This window comes from Petromyzon marinus, chromosome 20 (assembly GCF_048934315.1).
Source record: "Petromyzon marinus isolate PM22_M1 ecotype Great Lakes invasive population chromosome 20, UKy_Petmar_22M1.pri1.0, whole genome shotgun sequence".
NCBI classification, from domain to species: Eukaryota; Metazoa; Chordata; class Hyperoartia; order Petromyzontiformes; family Petromyzontidae; genus Petromyzon; species Petromyzon marinus.
In genome coordinates this window covers 2,425,096-2,451,693 of record NC_133686.1, presented here as the reverse complement: position 1 = coordinate 2,451,693, position 26,598 = coordinate 2,425,096, and the positions used below count along the sequence as shown (strand labels likewise).

Below are 26,598 nucleotides of genomic sequence, written 5' to 3'. Positions count from 1 at the left end.
ACACACACACTACACACGCACACCACACACTACACACACACCACATACGCACTACACACACACCACACACACACTACACACACTACACACCGACACGCACTACACACACACTACACACACACACACAACACACACTACACACACCACACACGCACCACACACACACTACACACACACCACACACGCACTACACACACACTACACACACGCACCACACACATATTACACTCACACACACCACACACACCCTACACACACACACCACACACACTACACACACACACCACACACGCACTACACACACACACCACACACGCACTACACACACACTACACACACACACATTACACACGCACTACACCCACACTACACACACACACTACACACACACACTACACACACACCACACACACACTACACACACCACACACACTACACACACACACACTACACACACACACCACACACACTACACACACACACCACACACTACACACACACCACACACACTACACACACACTACACACACACACACCACACTACACACACCACACACACTACACACACACTATACACACACTACATACACTACACACACACTACACACACACACCACACACTACACACACACTACACACACACTACACACGCACTACACACACACTACACACACCACACACACACTACACACACACACACCACGCACTACACACACACACCACACACACTACACACACGCACTACACACACACACCACACACACCACACACGCACTACACACACTACACACCACACATACACTACACACACACCACACACACACCACACACACACTACACACACACCACACACTACAAACACACACACTACACACACACCACACACACACCACACACACACCACACACGCACTACACAAACACACTACACACACTACACACACCACACACACTACACACACACTACACACACCACACACTACAAACACACTACACACACACAACACACACAGCACACACCACACTACACACACGCACTACACACACACCACACACACACTACACACACACCACACACACACTACACACACACACCACACATACACGACACACACTACACACACACTACACACACACACCACACACACTACACACACACCACACACACACACCACACACTACACACACACATACTACACACACACTACACACACACACTACACACACTACACACACACTACACACACTACACATACACCACACACGCACTACACACACACACCACACACACTACACACACACACACCACACCACACACACACCACACACACCGCACACACACCACACACACTACACACACTACACACCACACACACCACACACGCACTACACACACACCACACACACTACACACCACACATACCACACACACACTACACACACACTACACATACACCACACACACACTACACACATACACCACACACACACACCACACACACTACACACACACCACACACACACACTACACACACACACTACACACACCACACACACCACACGCACACCACACACACCACACACACACTACACACACACCACACACACTACACACGCACACACACATACTACACACACACTACACACACACTACACACACCACACACACCACACACACACTACACACACACCACACACACACATACTACACACACACTACACACACACTACACACACCACACACACACTACACACACACTACACACACCACACACACGACACGCACACCACACACACCACACACACTACACACACACCACACACACTACACACACACACACACCACACACACTACACACACATACTACACACACACTACACACACCACACACACCACACACCACACACACCACACACACTACACACCACACACACCACACACACACTACACACACACTACACATACACCACACACACACTACACACATACACCACACACACACACCACACACACTACACACACACATACTACACACACCACACACTACACACACACACACACTACACACACATACTACACACACACTACACACACACTACACACACCACACACACCACACACACACTACGCACACACCACACACGCACTACACACACACCACACACACTACACACACACACACCACACACACCACACACGCACTACACACACACCACACACACTACACACCACACACACCACACACACACTACACACACACTACACATACACCACACACACACTACACACATACACCACACACACACACCACACACACTACACACACACATACTACACACACCACACACTACACACACACACTACATACACACACACACATACTACACACATACTACACACACACCACACACACCACACGCACACCACACATACTACACACACTACACACACACACACTACACACACACACATACTACACACACTACACACACGACACGCACACCACACACACTACACACACTACACACACACCACACACACCACACATACACATACTACACACACTACACACACCACATGCACACCACACACACACCACACACACTACACACACCACACACACCACACATACACCACACACACACTACACACACACATACTACACACACACTACACACACCACACACACCACACACACCACACGCACACCACACACTACACACACACACTACACACGCACTACACACACACACTACACACGCACTACACACACACACCACACACACTACACACATACACCACACACACACACCACACACACTACACACACACATACTACACACACACTACACACACACATACTACACACACACCACACACACCACACGCACACCACACACACACCACACACACTACACACGCACGATGATGCCAACCCCAGCTGCAAGCGATGATTAAATTCTCGCTTTCAACTTTCATCAGCTAGCTGAGACCAGGCCACCTTGGGTTTGAATGGGGTCCTGGGTGTGTTGTATATGCCGGGTCTTGAAAATTTAATAAAAATAATACAATTTAAATGATTTTTTTTAAATACGTAATTATCCGAAATTATGTTAATTGCTGTAATTATGCGCATAAAGTATGCTAATTAGGGAGGTGTCATCGTGTTAAGTTATGCAATTGCATGCGATTATGCTAATGTACACGTTATAATAATTAAGCCCTGCCTCGTTGTCGAGGGTAGTATTATCAATCGGGATCATACAATTACTTGTATGAAGTTATGCAGGTGTGCTGTAAGTGTGCTGTAGATTAAGCTCGGCTTCGTTGTCTAGGTTCGTATTATCAATCGGTATAATACAATTATTCTCGCTTCAACATTTCCTGATTATGTCTTAGTGTTTTTATATCAGGTCTCCAAATTCAAATCTCACCGCAGGATACAGTTCTTATAATTAAGATTATTATGCATGGACTTACGAAGGCACCACTCAGACACTTCTGTGTTAAGCAATTTTAATTTCTAAACAAAACCTTAACACTCTAATATTCGAACTATTATGCTTGGAATTGTCAACAGAGTACTCCTGGAGATGTTCTCCTCATGGATCCATACATTTAACCCTCAATGATCACGTTTGTTAACTGGGTAACAGAACAATTAATTAACTCCTCAGAGTAACGCGAGCATATACGGCGATAGGGCCAAAAAGTCCTTAAAAATTAATGCAATGATATTCATACGAAGGCAATAAAGAAACATGTCCCGAAGGCAAAAGTATATGGCAATTAATTCATGGGCAAGATTACGTAATTAACGAGATGTTGGAACAGTGGGGTGCGGCAGTATGCCTGCTTCAGCAAATACTCATCAATTGGCTAAGGCTTCAATAAATTTGCGGGCAGATTCTGTGATCAAAAGAAAGATTTCAACACAATATTCTCCCGGTGAGTGTGTAGATTCGTAACTTAGGTTTCTAAACGTTTAGTTTTCATCGATGAATTCATTGACAATATTTATGCAAATCAAAAGAAACATAACTACTAAAATACTTCTAAACGACCGTTTCCCCGTAACCCAATGGCAGCCGTGTTCTTCGTTATCAGTTGATGCTTGACGCACTTATCACGAGTCTTCTTATTGTTAGTTCGTGTATGTGCTGAGTGTGGATGTGTCTTTGTTCAATGATTTGCGTCAAGCAGACGCCAGGTGATGCGTTGCAATGTGTGGAAGTGTGCGTATCATACGGACAGCTTGGTTCTCCTTTCTCACGGGCGGCCGGAGTTCTGTCCGCAGCCGGTTGGAAGAGTTAGCACGACGCTCGCCGTCGGTGCGCGATGATCCCGTCGTCAGGTAGCAGCTCGTCCGCTGGCAGCTGACACCCTAGCTTGGTGACGCTGGCGACGCTGCGGCGTCCTCTCTCCTGCTCCGTCCCTCTGGCGCTGTCGCTTGCGCGTGCGGCTGGTTCTCCGCGATGCTGGCTTGGTCGATGCTCGGCGCTTTCCGCCCGTTCTCGAGGTTGATTGCTTGGTGCTGCTCGCCAGTTCAACTCGAGCCCTTCGGTGACCGATCGCCCTCGGTGGCTGGCCGTTATCTTCGGTGGTTGGCCATCTTCCGTAGTCGATCGCCGTCTTCTGCCGCCGGTAGCTGTGATGGCTTGCAGAGCCGATGGTAGCAGTTGGTCGTCGATGGTCGTAGTTGCTGGTGGGAGCTGGCACTCGATGTCGAATAAACTTTTTGAACTCACACTTGATGACACATCGCCACTCGGCAAGCCTCGCCATCCTTGGTCAATCGCAGGGCCCACCCCGGAGCTTGCCGCTCGCCGCCCTCTTCTGTCGCTCGCAGAACTGTCCCTTGCAGAGCTGATCTGTGTGTCGTGTCGCTGGTTATATGTGGAATTTCACCCACCTCGACTCGCCTTCTCACAAAGGACCAGAACTTCCTTTGATTTCGCTCTGTGTTGTGGGGGGGGGGGGAGTTGTACGTGTGTCCGTGTGTGTTTGTGTTCTGATTTATTAAGCCATCTGTTAAGTCTCACCCTGGCTTGATTCCTGTCCCACTCCTCAAGCCATCTTTTCATCCGTGGAACCATCAGGTGCCCCAAATTGTTACAGCCCGGTTGATTATGGTCACAAGAATTCTCTGGCGGGGTTTTTTTTCTTTCCCTCTTCCCTCTTGGTGTGACATTCTTTTGCCTCTCACAAAGGGGTGTGTTGAGGCTTTTGAAGTTAAACATTTTATTTTACCTCTTATAGCTTGATACCGTACCACTTTGTAGTTATGATTCTGTACGTGACTCAAGGTATGTTTGTAGCAGTGTTTACAGTGCTTCCATCGTGGTGTTTGATTTTGATTTTTAAGAGGAGATGCCCTCTGCCTGCGTATTCAAATTCTATCACGTGCTGCTGGAAGACAAAGGCGGTTGGGAGACTCTCTTTCTCTCTGGGATTCATTTTATCTTGGTTATGTAAGTTTGACCTTTTTCGCCTCATCTCTTCTGGAGAACCCTCGGTTTAATACTTCATAATTATTATTTGGTTTATGTTTCCCAAGATTCGTGATTTAACATTATCATCACCACGTATTTCCTAGGGTTTTATTAACTTTCATCTCCCCCGTCTGTATCCGGGGATCCATGCTTAACCGAAACTAAGTTTCGAAACTAAGTTTCGGTTAAGCTTCTTGACTGCTGGAATTCATATTCCTTGGTTTTTGTAAAGTCACGTAGACGGCAAGATGTAATAGAATTTAAGGTGAATAACGTTAGTATTAATAATATGTATGAGAAGTGATAACCCACTATGAGTGTGTTGACAGTCTATGATGTCGACTCATTTTGTCGCTAAGTTCTGAACTTTAACCGTTGTATTAAGAGAAACGAAAGGGAAAATTATTGTAGAATTCGCCTGTTCCTTCTTGGCACCTGGTTGGCTGTGCTCTTAAAACGGGGGCCTTTGAGGCTACGTAGATTTCCCCCCTTCTCTTTTGTTTTGGGTTTATTATCTTTTATGGATTTTCTCCACCTCCTGGTTGTGAGTAAGGACAGCTGCTGTGAGGGGAGGGGGTTCATCTCACCCCCTTTTGCCCCTACGCGACACCACGATTGATAAAAAAAATTGGCAGAATTATTATTAACATCAATTTTGGAAAAAGGCCTATATATACAACAGGTGTACACCCACCACCAGAGTGGAAGAATGGCAGGCGCATTTTACAGATGACAAGTCGATGGTCAGTGGGCAGATCAGCTCCACGGTTGGTCCTGGTGTCAAGGACATGGGCTCGCATCCACTGTTCCGTCACTACGTAGTCCAGCAGATGTTCTTGCTTGGACCCGGCATGCATCCATGATGTTGTGTGGATGTGCCGATGCCGGAACAGCGTGTTGGTAATTACAAGCCCATGGGCCGCACAAAAATCTAGCAGCCTCCTACCGTTGTTATTGAGCTGATCTGGCCCATGCCTTCCAATCACTCCAAACAAGGTGCCAGCATCATGACCAACTCGGGCATTGAAGTCGCCCAATAGGATGACTCTATCCCGAGGGGCCACTTTAGCTAGCACCTGTGACAGGAGGTCATAGAAGCCATCTGACTCATCGGCCTTGCTTGCATCCCTCCATGGATGTTCGTCTTCGGTGGGGGCATAAGTAACCACGACCACCACTCACTCCTCGCCTCCGGTTGATGGGAAGGCGAGCCCAAAGTAGTCTGGGGCTTACCGCTTCCCACACCTCACCGCCACGCTCCCACGCCCCCTTCATTCTTTTAATCAGAAGAAGAGCCACTCCCTGTTGTTTAGTGGTCTCCTACCCCGAGTAGAGGACTGTCCACCCCTCATGGTGGCAGGAGCCAGAGCCGTTCCACCTGACCTCCTGAATACCACAGAGATCCAGGCGGTACCGGTCCAGCTCCCGACAGAGGAGTGGCAGCCTCTTCTCCGCAGTGAGCATTCGAACATTCCACGTGTCCACCCTCAGTGTTTTTTTGTTGTTTTTGGAGGAGCCCCGAGGGTAAAGATTCAAACTCCTGGCTCCGCCAAATGGGGTTTGGCCAGGAGACTTCATATACGCCTGTCCCCCCGTGGTTCTGTGGTAATTAAATGAAGGTGGAGGGGTTAACAGCCCCTCGCACCCATCCAGAGCCCCCATTTGGCAGCTGTGGTGGTTACAAACGCCATGAGGGGAAAGGCCAATCTAAATTGGCCCTCCCCCCACGGCACTGCCCACCACAGCGTTGCCGTCTGGCACCACGAGGAGGTCGGGGGTTGTTTTTGCCAGACACACGCACTACACACACACGCACTACACACACTCGAACTACATACTCACTACACACACGCACTACACACACACGAACTACACACGCACTACACACACGCACTACACACACACACGAACTGTACACACGCAATACACACACGCACAACACACAGACGCGCGCACGCTTTGAACAATGAGCTTCCTGCCGTGCGTGATTCACTCACGTGGCGGTGAGCCTACCAGTGTCTCGCAGCAATGCCAGGCCAGGCCCCGGGGGGTTCGATTCGATCTCCCGCTGCGGCAGGTTTAAACGGGCGGGAGCGGGGTAAGATTGTAAGAGCAGATATTGTACACGCCAGTACCACGCATTGTGGCGTATCTTCTTCGGTGATTGCAATTTATTTAAGTGGCCGATGACGGTGAATCATAAGATAGATGCCCGCTCCAATTGTTCAAAAAAAGTCGCTCTTCTTTTTTAATCAACCGAATAAAGTTGTTGCTATCTTGAGCGGAACCGATGTCAGCTCTGACCCGTGGGCTATTTACATCGCTTTAGCTGGCAACGGTGATTTGGCGACGCTACAGAGAGACTGCGGGATCTCCTCCAGGACGCTTGCGAGAGTTGAGGGACTGTTAACATGTTTCAATGCATAAATAAAACAAATTGCTGATTTCTATTGGATTGTAAACGTGCATGCAGACTGCTCGCTGTAGCCTTGGCTTCCGTTACAGCGGTGGGGGTGCACTTTCGCCGATAAGACATCCTAGCAGCCTCTGTATTTGCTTGCACTCATAATACAGAAGCTCCTTTCATGAACGAAATAATAAAAAATGAAGCCATTGATATATCCCGACATTTTTTTTTCCAAGTCTCATGACAATTTCGGTGCTTTGAGCTGCCTGAAGGTCAAGTGTAAAAGCATTCGCTGAATACACAGGAGGGTCTTGCCCCTTTTTGGTCGTGGGTAATTGTGCTTGCGTAACGCTGCTATAACACGGCAGCAGCAGCAGCATCACCAGGATTGTTCAGTTCCCGCAACAAGTTGGCACGGCGCGTTCGACTTGCTTGTGTTCGCTAATCTGCGCTTTCCTCTCTCGGGCCACTCGCTGTAACTCTACGCAGGCGTGTGTGCGCCTGCTCTTCACAGCCGGCGTTATTCATGACAACAACAACAATAATGACGACGCAATTCGATGGGCGCGCGACGCCCTCCTCGTCGTGGCACGTGGCGCTCGCACGACGCATCGATACGGATTTTGGTGTTGTCACTGTGCCTCTTTGTGTCTCCACCACCCCTCGTCTCTCTTACACCCCCCGCCCGACCCGCCACCCCCCCGACCCCCGCTGTGGTTAAACCCAGGAGGCCTGCCGGAGTGGCTGCGCGGCTGTCTGATACGCAACGGGCCAGGCAAGCACAGTGTCGGGGACACGCACTACTGCCACTGGTTTGACGGCCTGGCGTTGTTGCGCAAGTTCGACTTCAGAGATGGTGAGCACAGCTGGTTGGGAGCCATCGGAGCATCAGGGGGATAGATAAACGAAACTATTTTTTTTATTTTACAAGGTAGGGCCCTAGGGCCCACTGGTAGGGCATAGATTTTTTTTTTTAAAGCGACCTGGCCACATGATAGCTCAACGGAGTGGCTCATCATCATCATCACCACGTGGAAATGTACCGCAGTCAAATATTCTAAACGCACACGATTTTGATTTTAAATGCAAACAGGAGGACCCTTAGAAAATGGCCACGCGACCACGAGGAGCGAGATAGAGAAAGATATGCAAACTCCAATATGCAGGTGTCAGGGTCGGGATATAACCCATGACCACCTGTACACCAGGCGATGTAGTTAACATTTCTCCACCGTGGCGCCCACAATCATTTCCATCACATGATTAATTAATCGGTATGGCCATCATGCAGTGCATCAATCAGTAAATTGATCGGAATTATCCAACCACCACTGTCAGTAAATAATGATCATGGCATTCTCATCATAATCATGATTTCATCAAAAATAGCAAAACACGATTCGTCTCGGCTCGTCACGTACACACCTGTCTGTGCTGCTATAGACCGCCTAGTGGGAAGGATGTTGAAGCTGCATCTGCACTGAGAGAGCTTTTTCAGGGCCTCCCAAAAGGTGAAATAGTTTTAGTGGGTGATCTAAATTGGAATTGGCTAAACCCGCCGGCCGTGGCCACAAATTTTACAGATTAATTTAACCTGTTTCAATTAATAAATGTCCCCACAAGACCCAACCTAAAAACTCCGCGACAATCAACTCTGCTTGACGTCCTATTGACAAATGCCCCTCACAATTTCGCACTGACTGGTGTTCTGGGAAATAACCTTAGTGATCACTCCTTCATTTTTGGGGTGAGATCATCAGCCAGACCCAAAGCCCCCCCTAAAATTGTTGAGAAGCACTCTTTGAGGCACTTCAGCACTCAGGCATTTACTAATGATGTGCTTCACTCGGATATTGACAAGGTCTGTGATATCCCCAACCTGACTACGGCTTGGGAGACCTTCAGGTACATGTTTCTCCAAATTCTTAACAAACATGCTCCTTTGGTTAGATTTAAAACTAAAGGCAACCGCCCACCATGGTATGATCCTTTGATTACAAAGCTCATGAAAACTAGGGACAAGGATTGGGCATGTGCTCAGAAAAGTAACTTGGTAAATGACTGGCTAGAATACAGGATTTTAAGGAATAGATGCGTAAAAAAATACGGCATGCAAAAAATGCCTACTTTTCCTCCACTCTCCTGGAATCACATGGAAATGCCAGGATTTTTTGGAAAACAATCAAATGTATCGAAAAGGCATCCAAAACAGACAACCTGCCCGTTGAGCTAAACCGAAATGGGGAATATTCTTCAGATCCCAACAAAATAGTTGACAATTTTAACCTTAATTTTTCTGAAACTGGTAATCTTTTTGATAATATATTGGGAGTCACCCCTGCTCATGCAAATTCCTACACCCCTGTCCAAACATTAAACGAATTTAGTTTCCAGCCAATCCACGAAAGTAATGTTCTGAAACAGCTGTCCTACCTCAAAGGGTCCTCCTCTACCGGAGCAGATAGTTTTCCCGTCTTTGCTCTACTAACTGTTGGTCACCTAATATACAAATCTATAGCCCATATTTTCAACCTGTCCATCAAAGAAGCATCAGTTCCACTAGAATGGAAACATTCCTATGTCCATCCACTTCACAAAGGGGGCCCTAAAGATGATCCCAATAACTACCGACCTATCTCAATTTTATCCCCATTGATGAAAATTTTTTAAAAATTATTGAACTACCAAATTAGCAGTTTCCTGTCCACCAACAATCTACTACATCTAAAACAATCTGGGTTCCGAAAAAATACAGCACCACATCTGCTGCATTAGACTCTCTGAATCAAATTTACAGTAGCCTTGATAATAAGCAGTACTGTGCCTGTCTTTTTCTTGACCTGTCCAAAGCTTTTGATACAGTAGACCACAACACCCTGTTTGGTAAAATAAGTTGCCTCGGTTTTTCCAAAAACACAGGAAAATGGTTAAAAAATTACCTCTTTTCTCACACCCAAACTGTATTCACAGATGGTTGGAGGTCAAATAGTGTTAAGATAACAAAAGGGGTTCCACAGGGTTCCATCCTCGGCCCCCTCTTGTTCTCTCTTTATGTCAATGACTTGGGCACTGACCTGGATCATTCCAGGTTAAATCTATTTGCAGATGACACGATACTGATTACTGCTGGCCGCTCTCCGGATGACGTGATTACTAAGCTCCAGGGTGATTTCAACAAACTACAACATCAGCTAGTTGCTCTTAAACTAGTCCTAAATACCTCCACAACCAAGGTGCTATGCTTCTCACCGGGACTAAAGCAGGAAGTTATTTTTCCCAAATTACATTCCTTAAATAATGATCAAATAGAGCAAGTCAAGTTTTATAAGTATCTTGGGGTCATCCTGGATTCAAAACTGAATTTTGAAGATCACATTGATTATATTGGTAAAAAGACAAAAATAAAAATTGGTTTTCTGTATCGACACAAGCACTGCTTCCCCCCTATGTTCCGTTTGGAATTGATAAAAGCTACCATACTGCCTCTACTTGATTACTGTGATATCGTGTATAAATCAGCCCCAAGTACTGTACTGAAGAAGCTTGATTCCATCTATCACTCAGCCTTAAGATTTGCATTGAACTGCCCATATAGAACTCACCACTGTGATCTCTACATTGGGTCAAACTTAACATCTCTTAATGTTCGACGGCTTGTACACCAGATCTTATTTATTCACGATGTACTTACAAAAAAAATCCGCAGACTACCTGCTGGATCTCCTCTCTGTTTCAAAGAACAAATTTGACCTCAGGTCTTCGCTCATCTACCAGCTTCACATTCCCTATTGCCGTACAAAAACCAGAGGAAGGGCCTTTGCTATTGATGCCCCCAGGGTCTGGAATGCTATTTCCAATAAACTGCAACTTGAATCACTACCTATGAGATCTTCACTCAAAACTGCTCTAGAGGAGTTGTACACCCCTAGCTGCCACTGCTATTCAGTGGCCTAAAATAAAATGTTTTGCTCCGGATGACCGCTTCAAAGTATTATCTGTATTTTGATTTAGTGTGCTGATCTTAAAGGTGCATTGAAAAATGTGATACTCCGACTGATGCTCCTGTTGTTTGTGGAGTGACTCATGCAGCCAGCTGTGGCTCTAGGGTTTGGTGTTACATGTTATTTATGTAGTTTATTGTTAAAAATTCGGTCACAGTTCCTATGATCAATGTTACATTGCATTTATGGCTTTATTTTGGTGATTTCTAAAAGTTTTTTGGTTTGGCCATGTTTTTGTTTATTGTAGTACGGAGTTAGACTGATGGCCTTAATCTAAGTTTTCTTGTTGTTGTTGTTTGACTTGCATCCCACTGGGATTTTTGCCACACAGGAATATTTTGATGTTTTTTCCTGGATTTTCTGTTTGCACATGCACAAAGCCACTTTAAGATGTTTTCTTGTTCGTGTTTTTGTTTTTTTGTTTGTTGCGGTTGCACCCGATTCAAGAGCCGAATGGCTCACAGGGCTATACCAAAATAATTGGAACTTTGAAACTGTCTGTGCTGTCTCTCTCTACTCCCTCACCCCCTCACCCAACCCCCACCCCCCCCCCCCCAGGTGAGGTGTGGTTCAGCAGTCGCTACCTGCGCAGCGACACGTACACGAAGAACGTGGAGGCCAACCGCATTTTGGTGCCAGAATTTGGCACGAGGGTCCCGCTCGCGGAGGGCGCGGGTCTCTTCCAGAGGTGCCGTTGGGCATCCGCCAACGCCTTCGCAGTCCCACGTCATCACGCGGTCCCCTCGCTTTCCGCGAGGGATTACCCTCTGGAGACGCTCGCGAATGAGCACATTTCGTAGAATAACGATATTGGCATTGCAATAAGTAAATATGTAAATAATATATTAAACGTGTTTGATAAGATATTAAACGCGGGCGAAAAATGTGCACCGCTACACTGCCACCCACCCCTCCACAAACTACAAGCCACCACCTGACTTCCACTACCACCACCATCAGGACTACCAACCCACAAGCCATGTCCACAACCACCCACTGCACATGCAATACATTACAAAGACAAAGATCCCCCGTATAGCCTTTACAGACTGTTGGGGCAAGTCCTGTTGGCGAGCACAAATGAAGGCCGGAATGGCACACGAAGGGGTGGCTGGCCAGCATTACGCCCGGCCGCCTTTGTCTCCCCAGCTGTGATCTTTACACACCGCTAGCAGGTACTCATTCGAGGTTGAGCCGACCTAGGGGAGGCCCAGAACCGGTTAAGATAATCGTCCCTGGCTGTTGGTAGCCGTGAGCGGGAATCGAACCCGGGTCGCCGGGTTTGTAGCGCGAGAAAGCTCATCGACGTGAATCCTGTGCCGCTCCGGCACGGCTGCCACTCACTGGGGGGGGTGGGGACGTGAGCTCGGGGTGAACGTCTGTCCTGAGAGGGGTTTTTGTTTGTCCCGCTGCGACGTCGCAGGTCCCTGGCACTTCTGCGGAGCGCATTGCCCGAGGTGACGGACAACTGCTCGGTGAACATGATGCGCTGCGGCACCGACGTGTACGCTCAGAGCCAGACGCCGCTGCTGCGTCGCATCGAGCCCACATCACTCCTCACGTCGGACAAGGTGCCACCGCCACCGACACCGCCGCCATCACGACAACGACCACCACTCCCACCGCCATCACGACCATGACCACCGCTGCCACAACCGCCACCACCGCTACCACCATCTCGACCATGACCACCGCCACCGCCGCTACCGCCATCACGACCATGACCACCGCCACCGCCGCTACCGCCATCACGACCACCACCGCTGCTACCGCCACCACGACCACCATAACTTACACCACCACGACCACCGCCCAGGGCCGCTTCAAAGATTCGCCACTGTTATTGGCCGCGAGCAGGAATCGAATCCGGGTTTCGTAGCACAAGCATGCTAACTTGCTACACTGCCGCCCTCCCCACACGCGCACACGTACACACGTACACACGCACACACGTACACACGTACACACGCACGCGCACACACGTACACACGTACACATGCACGCGTACACACGTACACACGCACACACGTACACACGCACACACGTACACACGCACACACGTACACACGTACACGCGTACACACACAGGTGAACTTGGCCGAGAAGGTGGGGATGAACATGCTGACGGCTCACCCGCTGTACGAGCCGGACGGCACGGCCTACAACGTGGCCACGGTGATCGGCGAGAGGGGCCGCACTAAGTACAACCTTCTGCAGATCCCGCCCACCGCCGCAGGTACTCGGGCAAAAAGAAGGCAAAGCCCTCCGCCGGGAGGCTCCTGACAGCCCGCCGAGCCAAGTGCCGCTGTTAGCCGCGCACCTCGGAATTGGAATCGGAATCTTGATTTTTCTCGCTGGAGGAAATCCGACGAGCCGCGAAGCTCTTTTACGAAGGGGCGCACGGCTCGCGCGTGCTAAGGGTGCGTGTCCGGCACGTCGCCCAACCGCCTTTGTCTCTCTCCCCACGGTCGCCCACCTAGACGAGTATTCGGCTGCTGTAAATGTCCGCGAGGCGACGATGAGTCACTTCGCTGAGCTGTGATTTGCGACAGCCACGTCGCTTCTGCAAAAAAAAGCTGGGCAGCTCAGTGGCGCCTTACCTGGTGAAATCAAACGAGAGTAGTTTTAGTTTAGTGTGGTCATTTAAGACGTGTTGCTCGTAATCACACCCCCGATTAGCACGGTTGGCTGCCTACGGTGCAAAATAAGTTGAAGTTCTACACCTACCCCCCACCCCCACCACTTCACCCCCGCTTCGTGGTGCTTCAAGCAAACAAAATAATGGGCAACTTTGTGAAATTCCGACGATAATCTCAGTAATTAGGGGGCGCGTATAAGTTTTCCTCTTAACAACAAGCTGTGTGATTACCATGCCCCGACTTCACCCCCTCTTCCGTCCTCTCCTGGCCTCTTGCCTCTCTGTTATCACCCCCCCTCTTTCCTCTTTCCTCTTCCCACCTCATCCCTCCATTTCTATCCCCTCTCATTTCCTCCCCTCCCCTCCTCTCTCCTCCCTTCCTCTCCTACTCTCTGTTCCCCTCAAATCTCCCTCCCCTCCTCAGCGTCCCCACATTTACCTTCCTTCACCCTCCTTCACCCTCCCTCCTCTCCTCCCCTCGTCCCCCCCTCTCCTCTCCCACCCCCTCTCATCTCGTACCCCCCTCTCCTCTCCCGTGACATCCTCCGTTCCCCTCTCTCGCGCTTCTCCCCCCTACACGCGTACGTACGTGCGTAGCTGAGCAAGTGCTAACCGGAGTCGCGCTCCTCCTCCATTCCGGGCAGGCGAGGAGCGCAACTCGGGAGTGGGGAGGGCGCGAGTCTTGTGCAGCGTGCCCTGCTCCCGCATGATCAGCCCCAGCTACCTGCACAGCTTCGGGCTGTGCCACTCCCACGCGCTGCTCCTGGAGTCTCCGCACGTGCTGCACGTGCTGCGCATGCTCACCTCCTCGCTCCGCGGAGAAAACATGGCCAGCTGCCTCTCCTACGACCCCGAGCAGAAGGTGCGGCGGCGCGGTTGCGCGCAACTCCGGCGCGGTTGCGCGGAACTCCTGTCTGGTTGCGCGCAACTCTGGCGCGGTTGCGCGCAGCTCCGGCCTGGTTGCGCGCAACTCTGGCGTGGTTGCGTGCAACTTCGGTCTGGTTGCGCGCAACTCCGGCGCGGTTGCGCGCAACTCCGGCGTGGTTGCGTGCAACTCCGGCCTGGTTGCGTGCAACTCTGGCGTGGTTGCGTGCAACTCCGGCCTGGTTGCGTGCAACTCCGGCGTGGTTGCGTGCAACTCCGGCCTGGTTACGCGCAACTCCGGCGTGGTTGCGCGCAACTCCGGCGTGGTTGCGCGCAACTCCGGCGTGGTTGCGCGCAACTCCGGTTTGGTTTACGCGCGACTCCGATTTTAGTTGCGTGCAACCGATTTTTCTCTCAGTCAGGGTCGACCACACCCTCGAGCGACTGGTCGCGCGCAAACATCCGACCGGCTCGTTGAGGAGCAACGCGTTGCTCGTAGCAGACGGCCTCCACTGGAGTTGTGACGACGTCGTTAAAGACACGGCAACAGACAAAGCTCACTCACCCCCCACCCCCCCCCGTGCGCCGCCAGACTCACATCCACGTCCTGGCGAGGAAGAGAGAGGACGCGGCACCTTCCTCCACCCCTTCCTCCACCCCTTCCTCCTCCTCCTCCTCCTCGTCCTCGTCGTCGCCTCCAGACGTCATCACGTGCTACACGGACGCGGGCGTCTTCATCCACCACGCCAACACGTACAATGAGGAGGGCCACCTCGTCGCGGACGTCACGTCGCACGATGGAGACGGAGTCTACTCGGTGTTCTACTTCGGCAAAGGCGAGGAGGAGGAGGAGGGTCGTGACAACGATGACGACAAAGAAAAGAAGGGAGTCAAGTCCACAAGCGATGAGGGCGGCAGCGGAGGAGGAGGAGGAGGAGGAAGGGGACGAGAGGGAGGAGGGGACGACGATGTGAAGGAGGGGAGAGCGCCCGTGAAGAGCCGCCTGCTGCGCTTCGTTATTCCGTTGGATGCCAACGAGAAGGTGCACGCGTGTGTACGTGTGTGTGTACGTGTGTGTGTACGTGTGTGTGTGTGTGTATGTGTGTGTGTACGTGTGTACGTGTGTGTGTGTATGTGTGTATGTACGCGTGTGTGTGTGTACGTGTGTGTGTGTACGTGTGTGTGTGTACGTGTGTGTGTACGTGTGTACGTGTGTACGTGTGTGTGTGTATGTGTGTATGTACGCGTGTGTACGTGTGTGTGTGTACGTGTGTACGTATGTATGTGTGTACGTGTGTGTGTGTACGTGTGTGTGTGTACGTGTGTGTGTACGTGTGTGTGTACGTGTGTATGTGTGTACGTGTGTGTGTGTACGTGTGTGTGTGTGTACGTGTGTGTACGTGTGTGTGTGTGTGTACGTGTGTGTGTGTACGTGTGTGTGTACGTGTGTACGTGTATGTGTGTGTGTGTGTACGTGTGTGTGTGTGTGTGTACGTGTGTGTGTACGTGTGTACGTATGTGTGTGTACATATGTGTGTGTACGTGTGTGTGTGTACGTGTGTGTGTACGTGTGTACGTGTGTGTGTGTACGTGTGTGTACGTGTGTGTGTGTACGTGTGTGTGTGTACGTGTGTGTGTACGTGTGTGTGTGTACGTGTGTGTGTGTACGTGTGTGTGTGTACGTGTGTGTGTACGTGTGTGTATACGTGTGTGGGTGTGTACGCGTGTGTACGTGTGTGTGTACGGGTGTTTGTGTGTGTGTACGCGTGTGTGTTTGTGGACGCGTGTGTACGTGTGTGTGTACGTGTGTGTGTACGCGTGTGTGTGTACGCGTGTGTGTGTACGCGTGTGTGTGTGTACGCGTGTGTATGTGTGCACGCATGTGTGTGTACGTGTGTACGTGTGTGTGTACGTGTGTACGTGTGTGTGTACGTGTGTACGCGTGTGTGTGTACGCGTGTGTGTGTACGTGTGTGTGTGTGTACGCGTGTGTGTACGCGTGTACCTGTGTGTATGCGTGTTTGTGTGTGTGTACGCGTGTGTGTGTGGACGCGTGTGTACGTGTGTGTGTACGTGTGTGTGTGTGTACGCATGTGTGTGTACTTGTGTGTGTGTGTACGTGTGTGTGTGTGTGTAAGCGTGCGTCGACTCGGCCTCAAATGAGTACCTGGTGCGGTGTGTAAACATCGCCACTGGGGAGACAAAGGCGGCCGGGCGTGGTGCTGGCCACTCACCCCCTCGTGTGCCGTTCCTGCCCTACATAGCTGTTCGCTAACAGCACTTGCCCCAACAGTCGATTAAGGCTATACGGGGGATCTGTATTATGTACATAGGTGAGTGGGTTCATGGTCAGGTGAGAGAGTGAATCAGCGCGTTGATGAGTGGGTTAGTATTCGTGCCCAGTAGGTGAATGAGTAGGTGGGTGAGCGAGTGGATGAGTATGTTTGTGGGTGAGTAGGTGAGTGAGTTTGTGAGCGAATAGGTTGGTGAGTGAGTGAGTATTGGGTGAGTGAGTAGGTGGGTAAGTGAGTAGGTGGGTGAGTGAGTACGTGGGTGAGTGAGGAGGTGGGTGAGTGACTCAGTAGGTCGGTATGTAGGTGGGTGAGTTAGCGATTAGGTGGGTGAGTGAGTGAGTGGGTGGGTGAGTGAGTAGGTGGGTGAGTGAGTGAGTGGGTGGGTGGGTGAGTGACTGGGTGGGTGGGTGAGTGGGTGGGTGAGTGAGTGCGTGGGTGAGTGAGTGAGTGACTGAGTGGGTGGGTGAGTGAGTAGGTGGGTGAGTGAGTGAGTGGGTGGGTGAGTGAGTGGGTGGGTGGGTGAGTGGGTGGGTGAGTGAGTAGGTGGGTGAGTGAGTGGGTGGGTGGGTGAGTGAGTGGGTGAGTGGGTGGGTGAGTGGGTGGGTGAGTGCGTGGGTGAGTGAGTGAGTGGGTGAGTGAGTGCGTGGGTGAGTGAGTGAGTGGGTGAGTGGGTGGGTGAGTGGGTGGGTGAGTGAGTGCGTGGGTGAGTGAGTGAGTGGGTGAGTGAGTGAGTGGGTGGGTGAGTGGGTGGGTGAGTGAGTGGGTGAGTGAGTGAGTGAGTGGATGAGTGAGTGCGTGGGTGAGTAAGTGGGTGAGTGAGTGGGTGAGTGAGTGCGTGGGTGGGTGAGTGAGTGAGTGTGTGAGTGAGTGAGTGGGTGAGTGAGTGTGTGAGTGAGTGGGTGAGTGAATAAGCGTGGGAGCGAGTGATTCTGTCCACGGCCGCCGCAGGGTGTGGAGATCGGCACGAACCTCGTGACGCTGCCAGCCAGCGAGGCCTGTGCCATCCGCGACAAGGACGGACACCTTTACTGCATTCCCGAGGAGATCGCACAAAGTACGCCTCCCCCCCACCCCCGCTCCGCTTCGATCATGACCCTGACCCCCTGTTGTATATTTGGAGTGTGCGTGTCTCGCTTTCTCCCTCTCTCTCCGTGGTCGCGTGGATTTGTCTCCGGGTCCTCCGGTTTTTCCCTCCACATTTAGAATCAACGTGGAACGGTTGCAGTATACTTCCACGTGATGATGATACGCCGCTTCGTTGAGGTATCGTTTGTGGCCAGGTCGCTTCTGAAAAAGGACGACTCGCTCACTTGGCATCAGCTAGTAAAATAGAAAATAAACTAAACTAAAATCTAAACTATATTCTTGGTTCTTTCGGTAAAGTCACGTTGAAGGGAAACAACGTGACTTTACCGAAAGAACCAAGAATATGAATCACTGCAGTCACGAAAGCTTTAAATCAAAATTTAAAATCTAAACTATTATTATTTTACCAGGTAAGGCCCACTGAGCTATGTAGCTAGTTTTTAGAAGCGACGTGGCCACAAATGATACCTCAACGAAGTGGCTTATAATGTGGAAATTTATAGCAGCCAAATACTCTAAATGCACGTCGATTATAAATGTGGAGGGAAAACCAGAGGACCCGGAGAATAATCCACTCGACCGCGGGAAAAACACGCAAACATCAAATCTACAGCAGCAGGCATCAGGGTCGGGAACAAACCCACAACCTCCTGTATACCAGGCGAGGGAGTTAACATCTCCTAGCCACCGTGGCGCCATAGATGGGGAGCGGTGGAGGCGACGAGGGAATGTGGAGGGAGAGATGTCGGGGAGATGGAGGAGATGGATGGAGGGATGGTAGGTGGGGGAGGGTGGCGTGTGTGTGTGGGGAACGGTGGTGTAGCGGTTAGCCCGCTGCGGTGTGTGAACATCGCCACTGGGGAGACAAATGTGGTCAGGCATCTTGCCCAAATAGAGCCGAACTCTGCTCACGTCTCGTGCCACCGCTGTGTCCCCCCAGGCGTGGACCTGCCCTGCATCAACCCGGCTTTCTCCGGGGTCAAGAACAGATTCGTGTACGTGGTGGAGACGCAGGCGGGCATGGTGGCAACCAAGGTGGGAATGGCCGCGTGCCAGCGGCTAAAGCTCGGCGAGGTGGCACATCAGCGGGAGCAGAGCTGGTGCACCTGCCGGTCGTCTCAGTCCGTTGACCCACGTTCACCTGCGTTTGTCCCCTCACCTCGTGCCAGCGGCGAGCCTTCGACGATTCACGCGGCTTCGGAAGAGCACCTAGCCTGGCACAAGCGACGCGGCGACATCACCGCCATTAGTGGTGAACGGCGGTTGTTGTTGTTGTTGTGTTGGTGTGTGAGCGTCCCTGTGTGTGTGAGTGTGCGTGAGAGTGTGTTGAGTGTTTGTGGGAGGTGGTGGCTCAGTGGTTAGGGTGCTGTGCTACGAACCCAGTGACATGAGTTCGATTCTCGCTCATTACCAACATTGGTGATGAGACATCTGAACCCCTCCTGGGCCTCCCCTAGGTTTACTCAGCCTTGGATGAATACCTGGTGATATGGGTCTCTCTGTAAGTCTAAGTCTGTGGGTTTCTATATGAGTCTGTGCATCTCTGTAAGTCCTTGGGTCTAGATGTAAGTTCATGGATCTTAATGTAAATGTATTTATCCCAGCAAGTCTCAGTCTATGGATGTCATGGTAAGCCTATTGGTCTCTATACGTCTATTGATCTGTGTAAGTCCAAGCCACTATGGGTATCTGTGTACGTCTATGGGTCTCTATTGAGATATCAGCTTCATCCGCTTGATGCGGAGTTTCTCCCAATTTTCTTGTTTGAAGAAAAGTATCCTCGCCTTCAAGGTTAGCCAGTTTAACGTCGAGGCTTTCGCGACCAATATATATTACCCGTGAACAAAACTTTTTTGTTCAGGTTAGATCACGTTTTTGGGTTAGATAATACGGTGTACCCGTATTCTTGTACAAGGAAAATGAGTTTTCAGGCCCATACGGCCTACAGCCGTTTCATTACGGGCAAAAACATTGTTTTGTCTATCTATATGTGTATCTCCCTTGTGATGGGACTTTGTAGGATGGACGTTGAGATTTGTAAGGGCACGGGGGTGACCAATAAAGTCTGAACTGGTCTGTAATAAGGTAGGCGCACTGATAAGGAGTTGACAGCTATGATTATATGGATCATATTGGCCGCGAAAGCCTACGCGTTAAACGCTCGTGGCAGACTGTACATTGCATCGTCTCATTCGTCTCTCCGCTTCCAACTTGCCAACGCGTGGCAATGTTGGCGTGTGGGATCATGCTGCCACCTGGTGGCTAAGCAATGAACTTCGTGACATCGAAAGTCTCCCGCGCGTACTCACCTCCCCCGTGTCTTTCTAAACTAAAAAACATTTTTTTTACTTTACCAGGTAAGGCCCCATTGAGTTATGTAGCTCACTGGCTATCACAAGGGATTGCTCAACGAAGTGGGTTATTGCCATGTGGCAATTTATGGCAGCCAGATATTTTTAAACGGAGAAAAATCCACGCGACCACGGGCAGAGAGACACAAACTCCAATTTTCAACTGACGTCAGGGTCGGGATCGAACCCACGACCTCCTGCATACCAGGAGAGGTAGTTAACATCTCGCCACCGTGCCCTCCCCCCCTACCCCCTTCCAACGGGTAGATTTTGAAGCTGGATCTGGTGGAGAAGAGTCGGAAACAGTGGCGAGAGCCACGTGGCTGGGTGGGGGAGCCCGTCTTCATCGCCAGACCCGGGGCAACGGACGAGGATGATGGTGAGAAACACAAAGATCCTTGATGATGATGCTGCTGCTGCTGATGCTGCTCCTGCTGATGCTGCTCCTGTTGATGCTGCTATTGATGCTTCTGCTCCTGCTGATGCTGCTCCTGTTGATGCTGCTGATGTTGCTCCTGCTGATGCTGCTGTTGATGCTGATGCTGCTGCTGATGCTGCTCCTGTTGATGCTGCTATTGATGCTGCTGCTCCTGCTGATGCTGCTATTGATGCTGCTGCTCCTGTTGATGCTGCTGATGTTGCTCATGCTGATGCTACTCCTGCTGCTGCTGATACTGTTGATGCTGCTGCTGCTCCTGCGGATGCTGCTGCTGCTCCTGATGATGTTGCTCCTGCTGATGCTACTCCTGAGCTGCTGCTCCTCCTGATGCTGCTGCTGCTCCTGCTGATGTTGCTGTTCCTCCTGCTGATGTTGCTGTTCCTCCTGCTGACGATGTCGCTGCTGCTGTGTGTCGACGCAGGGCTGCTGCTGGTGGTGGTGGGTCCCCTGCGCCGCGTCGAGCAGGCCCTGCTGGTAGTACTGGGCGCTCGTGACCTGGAGGAGCTCGCCCGGGCCCCCTTCCCCTCCGCCCTGCCCCTCGACATGCACGGCATCTTCCTGCCAGCGTGAGGGGCACTTCCCTCCCGCTGGACCATACCGCTCGCTCGCTCGCTCGTTCGCCCGTTTGGTCGGTCGTTCGTTCGTGCGTGCGTTTGCTCGCTGACTCGTTCATCCATTCGTGAGCTCGCTCGGCCAAACGCACGCTCGCCCACTCGTTCATTCACCTCCTCGCTTAGTCAACCACTCGCTCAGTCAACCACTCGCTCGCCCACTGGTTCATTCACCTACTCGCTCAGTCAACCACTCGCTCGCCCACTGATTAATTCACCTACTCGCTCAGTCAACCGCTCGCTCGTCCACTGGTTCATTCACCTACTCGCTCAGTCAACCACTCTCTCACCCACTGATTAATTCACCTACTCGCTCAGTCAACCACTCGCTCGCCCACTGGTTCATTCACCTCCTCGCTCAGTCAACCACTCGCTCAGTCAACCACTCGCTCGCCCACTGGTTCATTCACCTACTCGCTCAGTCAACCGCTCGCTCGTCCACTGGTTCCTTCACCTACTCGCTCAGTCAACCACTCGCTCACCCACTGATTAATTCACCTACTCGCTCAGTCAACCACTCGCTCGCCCACTGCTTCATTCACCTCCTCGCTCAGTCAACCACTCGCTCAGTCAACCACTCGCTCGCCCACTGGTTCATTCACCTACTCGCTCAGTCAACCGCTCGCTCGTCCACTGGTTCCTTCACCTACTCGCTCAGTCAACCACTCGCTCACCCACTGATTAATTCACCTACTCGCTCAGTCAACCACTCGCTCGCCCACTGGTTCATTCACCTCCTCGCTCAGTCAACCACTCGCTCAGTCAACCACTCGCTCGCCCACTGGTTCATTCACCTACTCGCTCAGTCAACCGCTCGCTCGTCCACTGGTTCCTTCACCTACTCGCTCAGTCAACCACTCGCTCACCCACTGATTAATTCACCTACTCGCTCAGTCAACCACTCGCTCACCCACTGGTTCATTCACCTACTCGCTCAGTCAGCCAATTGCTCGCCTACTCATTCACTCACCGACTCATTTGTTCATCCATTCAATCACAAGCCCGTTTCAGCTGGCCTGCGGTCCCTTCAGCGACTGCTGGCGACGCAGTTTGCACGAACGAAACTCTTACTCGCGACATATGTGTATAAAATAAACGTAACGCTTATTATTCTTTTCAACCAATCACAATAGATGATTCGAGGTCGTAACGTGCTTAAGGAAACGGAATCTCACAAACGTAAAATCATAAACTAGCTCACAGTCTCAACTCGCAGAGGAGCGGAAAAGAACCAGAGGCCGAATGAAGGAACGAATGAAGGAACGAAGCAATTAATGAAGGAATTAAATAAGGAAGGAGCTACACGTGAGGGGGGGGGGCAGTTGACGCGAATCCAGGAGGGGTTTAAATTACACCACCACCACCCCTCCACTCGTTGGTAATCCACTCTAATGTCCTAATGAATCCGCCTGCTCAGGCATTTAAGTGGTCACCCCCCCCCCCGCCTGTCCCCACCCCCCTCTCGTTTCGTCCCGCACAGAGCCAAACTAGCTGTCGTTAACGGGTTAGGCCAGACGTTACCGATTAATTATCACTGTGAAGCGTAACAAGCACGGTGGTCGAGGTCTTTTTCGGCCAATCAGCGACGAGCGGATGGAGTTTCCCCCCCCTCCCCCCCCCCGCCGCGCGCGCAGATGTAACAGATGGAGTTTCACTCACGCTCGCTGAGCGCTGTCGCCTCGTGGCCAGCCCGGGGTACGGCATCTCTTCGTTGCCAGCGGGGGAGGGCGCGGAGTTTGAGTTTCCCAACATCTGCGCGTGTGATCCACCAACCCCTCGCTACCTGCACGGTGCCGGGTTACAGGCGGCCACGTGCTGCGTAGCCACCACCACCGCCGCCGCCGCCGCCCGGCTGGTAGCACCCAAGTGTATCGCAAGACGCCCCTAAAGATTAGCCTCGAGACTCGGTGAGACTCGACTGGGAGAATGCCATGGTGATTGGCCGTGTCGGCGCGTGGGATGTGTGAGTGTTGGGGTTGTGTTTGAGTGGGCCCGTTGGCGCGTGCGTCTATTGCCTGCGTGCAGGCTGTATCGTGTGTGAGGAGCGGTGGCGTAGTGGTTAGCGCACTGGAGTATGGATGTGGCAAGTTCACTTTTGCTGCTCATCAATGTGTGTGTGTGTGTTCATGTGTTCGTGCCGGAGAGCAGTTAGCTCGCTGCACTACACACCGGGCAAACCGAGTTCGATTCCCACTCACGGCCAACACCACTGACGATTGTCTCAACCCCTGCTGCATCTCCCCATAGGTCGACTCGGCCTCCAATGAGTACCTTGTGTGGTAATGTGTAGACATCGCCACTCGGGAGACAAAGGTGGCCGGGCGTGGTGCTGTCCACCCACCCCCTCGTGTGCCGTGCCGACCTTCATAGGTGCTACTCGCTAACAGCACTTTCCCCAACAGTCTGTGAAGGCTAAGGGGGAGGGGGGTCTATGTCTTTGTGTTGTCGTGTGACCAGCCGTCATGACTCTCCTGAAAAACAAACGCCTTGAGACGAGTCATGGGTAAGTCAATAAAGGCTGTCATTAGGATTATTACGGAGTGGAACTCAGTGATCTGTTTGGGCTTTGACGTTCGCATGCGAAGCTGTACTCCATTGGTGTCCCTCGCCAGTACACGCACTACGTTACATCCCAAGTACACGCACTACGTTACATCCCAAGTACACGCACTACATTACATCCCAAGTACACGCACTAAGTGACATCCCAAGTACACGCACTAAGTTACATCCCAAGTGCACGCACTACGTTACATCCCAAGTACACGCTCTACATCCCAAGTGCACGCACTACGTTACATCCCAAGTACACGCACTAAGTTACATCCCAAGTGCACGCACTACGTTACATCCCAAGTACACGCTCTACATCCCAAGTGCACGCACTACGTTACATCCCAAGTACACGCACTAAGTTACATCCCAAGTGCACGCACTACATTACATCCCAAGTGCACGCACTACGTTACATCCCAAGTACACGCACTAAGTTACATCCCAAGTACACGCACTAAGTTACATCCCAAGTACACGCACTAAGTTACATCCCAAGTACACGCTCTACATCCCAAGTACACGCACTAAGTTACATCCCAAGTGCACGCACTACATCACATCCCAAGTACACGCACTAAGTTACATCCCAAGTGCACGCACTAAGTTACATCCCAAGTACACGCACTAAGTTACATCCCAAGTACACGCACTACATTACATCCCAAGTGCACGCACTACATTACATCCCAAGTACACGCACTAAGTTACATCCCAAGTACACGCACTAAGTTACATCCCAAGTGCACGCACTACGTTACATCCCAAGTGCACGCACTACGTTACATCCCAAGTACACGCACTAAGTTACATCCCAAGTACACGCACTAAGTTACATCCCAAGTACACGCACTAAGTTACATCCCAAGCAGGCCTATAAAGGAGGGATTCGGTGACATTAAGGTTCTGGCTGGCTCTGAATGAAAGCACACACAACACACACCAACAACAGCCGCCATTCACCACTTAGTGGCGGCGGCGGCACCACGATGCTTGTGCCAGGCTATGTGCACTTTGAAGCCACGTGAAGTGTGAAAAGCTCGCTGCTGGCAGGAGGTCACAGGCCAGGCGCATGGGTTCGACTGACTGAGATGACTGGCCGATGCCCCGCCTGTACTCCCCTCTATGCCAACTTGCTTCGTTTTAGCCGCGCGGTGCTCCGCTCGTTGTTGTGAGTATCCCTCATCTGCCCTCCGTTGTTGTCGGTGGGTGACTGCCTCCAACTGTCCAGTAGCGTCCTTCACGAGCCTCCTCCTGCACAGAAACCGATCTTGACACCGCTGGTACCAGTCATTGGCAAATCCAATCAGCTCCAAATCCTCCCCTACCTTAGCCCATCTCATCTGTAGCCTGTGCCAATGCCCGTTTAGCCGCCTCTGTCCGACCAACACACACACAGACGCAATTAAATATCTATTAGACAAAGTGATACGGACACGTTCATACACACAGCCATTGATGCACACCGACAGAGATAGAGCCACACACACAGTATGTGTGTATGTGTGTGGCAGATTGACAAACCCAGACACACACAAAGACAGGGCCACACACAGAGCCACCCAGCCAGACACAGACACAGCCAGACACAACCACACAGAGCCACCCAGCCAGACACAGACACAGCCAGACACAACCACACAGAGCCACCCAGCCAGACACAGACACAGCCAGACACAACCACACAGAGCCACCCGCTCACACACAGAGCCACCCAACCAGACACAGACACAGCCTGACACAACCACACAGAGCCACCCGCTCACACACAGAGCCAGACACAGCCAGACAGGGCCAGACACAACAAACGAAAATCCCCAGTACAGCCTTTTAGCAGACTGTTGGGGCAAGCGATGTTAGCGA

The 26,598-nt window shown here is 51.3% G+C and overlaps 1 protein-coding gene across 2 annotated transcripts in view; it reads left to right on the top strand.

Moving 5' to 3' along the window:
- The window catches only part of LOC116944239 (beta,beta-carotene 15,15'-dioxygenase-like), a 33,687-nt gene extending 8,972 nt beyond the window's left edge, over positions 1–24,715 (top strand). Inside the window, exons 2-11 of one of the 2 annotated variants that reach the window (XM_076068239.1) lie at positions 8,630–8,755; positions 12,459–12,588; positions 13,324–13,471; positions 13,989–14,136; positions 15,183–15,400; positions 15,995–16,444; positions 18,644–18,749; positions 19,722–19,816; positions 21,400–21,511; positions 21,993–24,715. In XM_076068239.1, coding sequence (XP_075924354.1) covers positions 8,630–8,755; positions 12,459–12,588; positions 13,324–13,471; positions 13,989–14,136; positions 15,183–15,400; positions 15,995–16,444; positions 18,644–18,749; positions 19,722–19,816; positions 21,400–21,511; positions 21,993–22,141 — 1,682 coding nt within the window. In that variant the 3' untranslated portion in view covers positions 22,142–24,715. Of the gene's footprint in view, positions 1–8,626; positions 8,756–12,458; positions 12,589–13,323; positions 13,472–13,988; positions 14,137–15,182; positions 15,401–15,994; positions 16,445–18,643; positions 18,750–19,721; positions 19,817–21,399; positions 21,512–21,992 lie in introns of both variants that reach the window. The other variant, XM_032957753.2, reaches the window with a different exon arrangement.
- Positions 24,716–26,598: the final 1,883 nt, after the last annotated feature.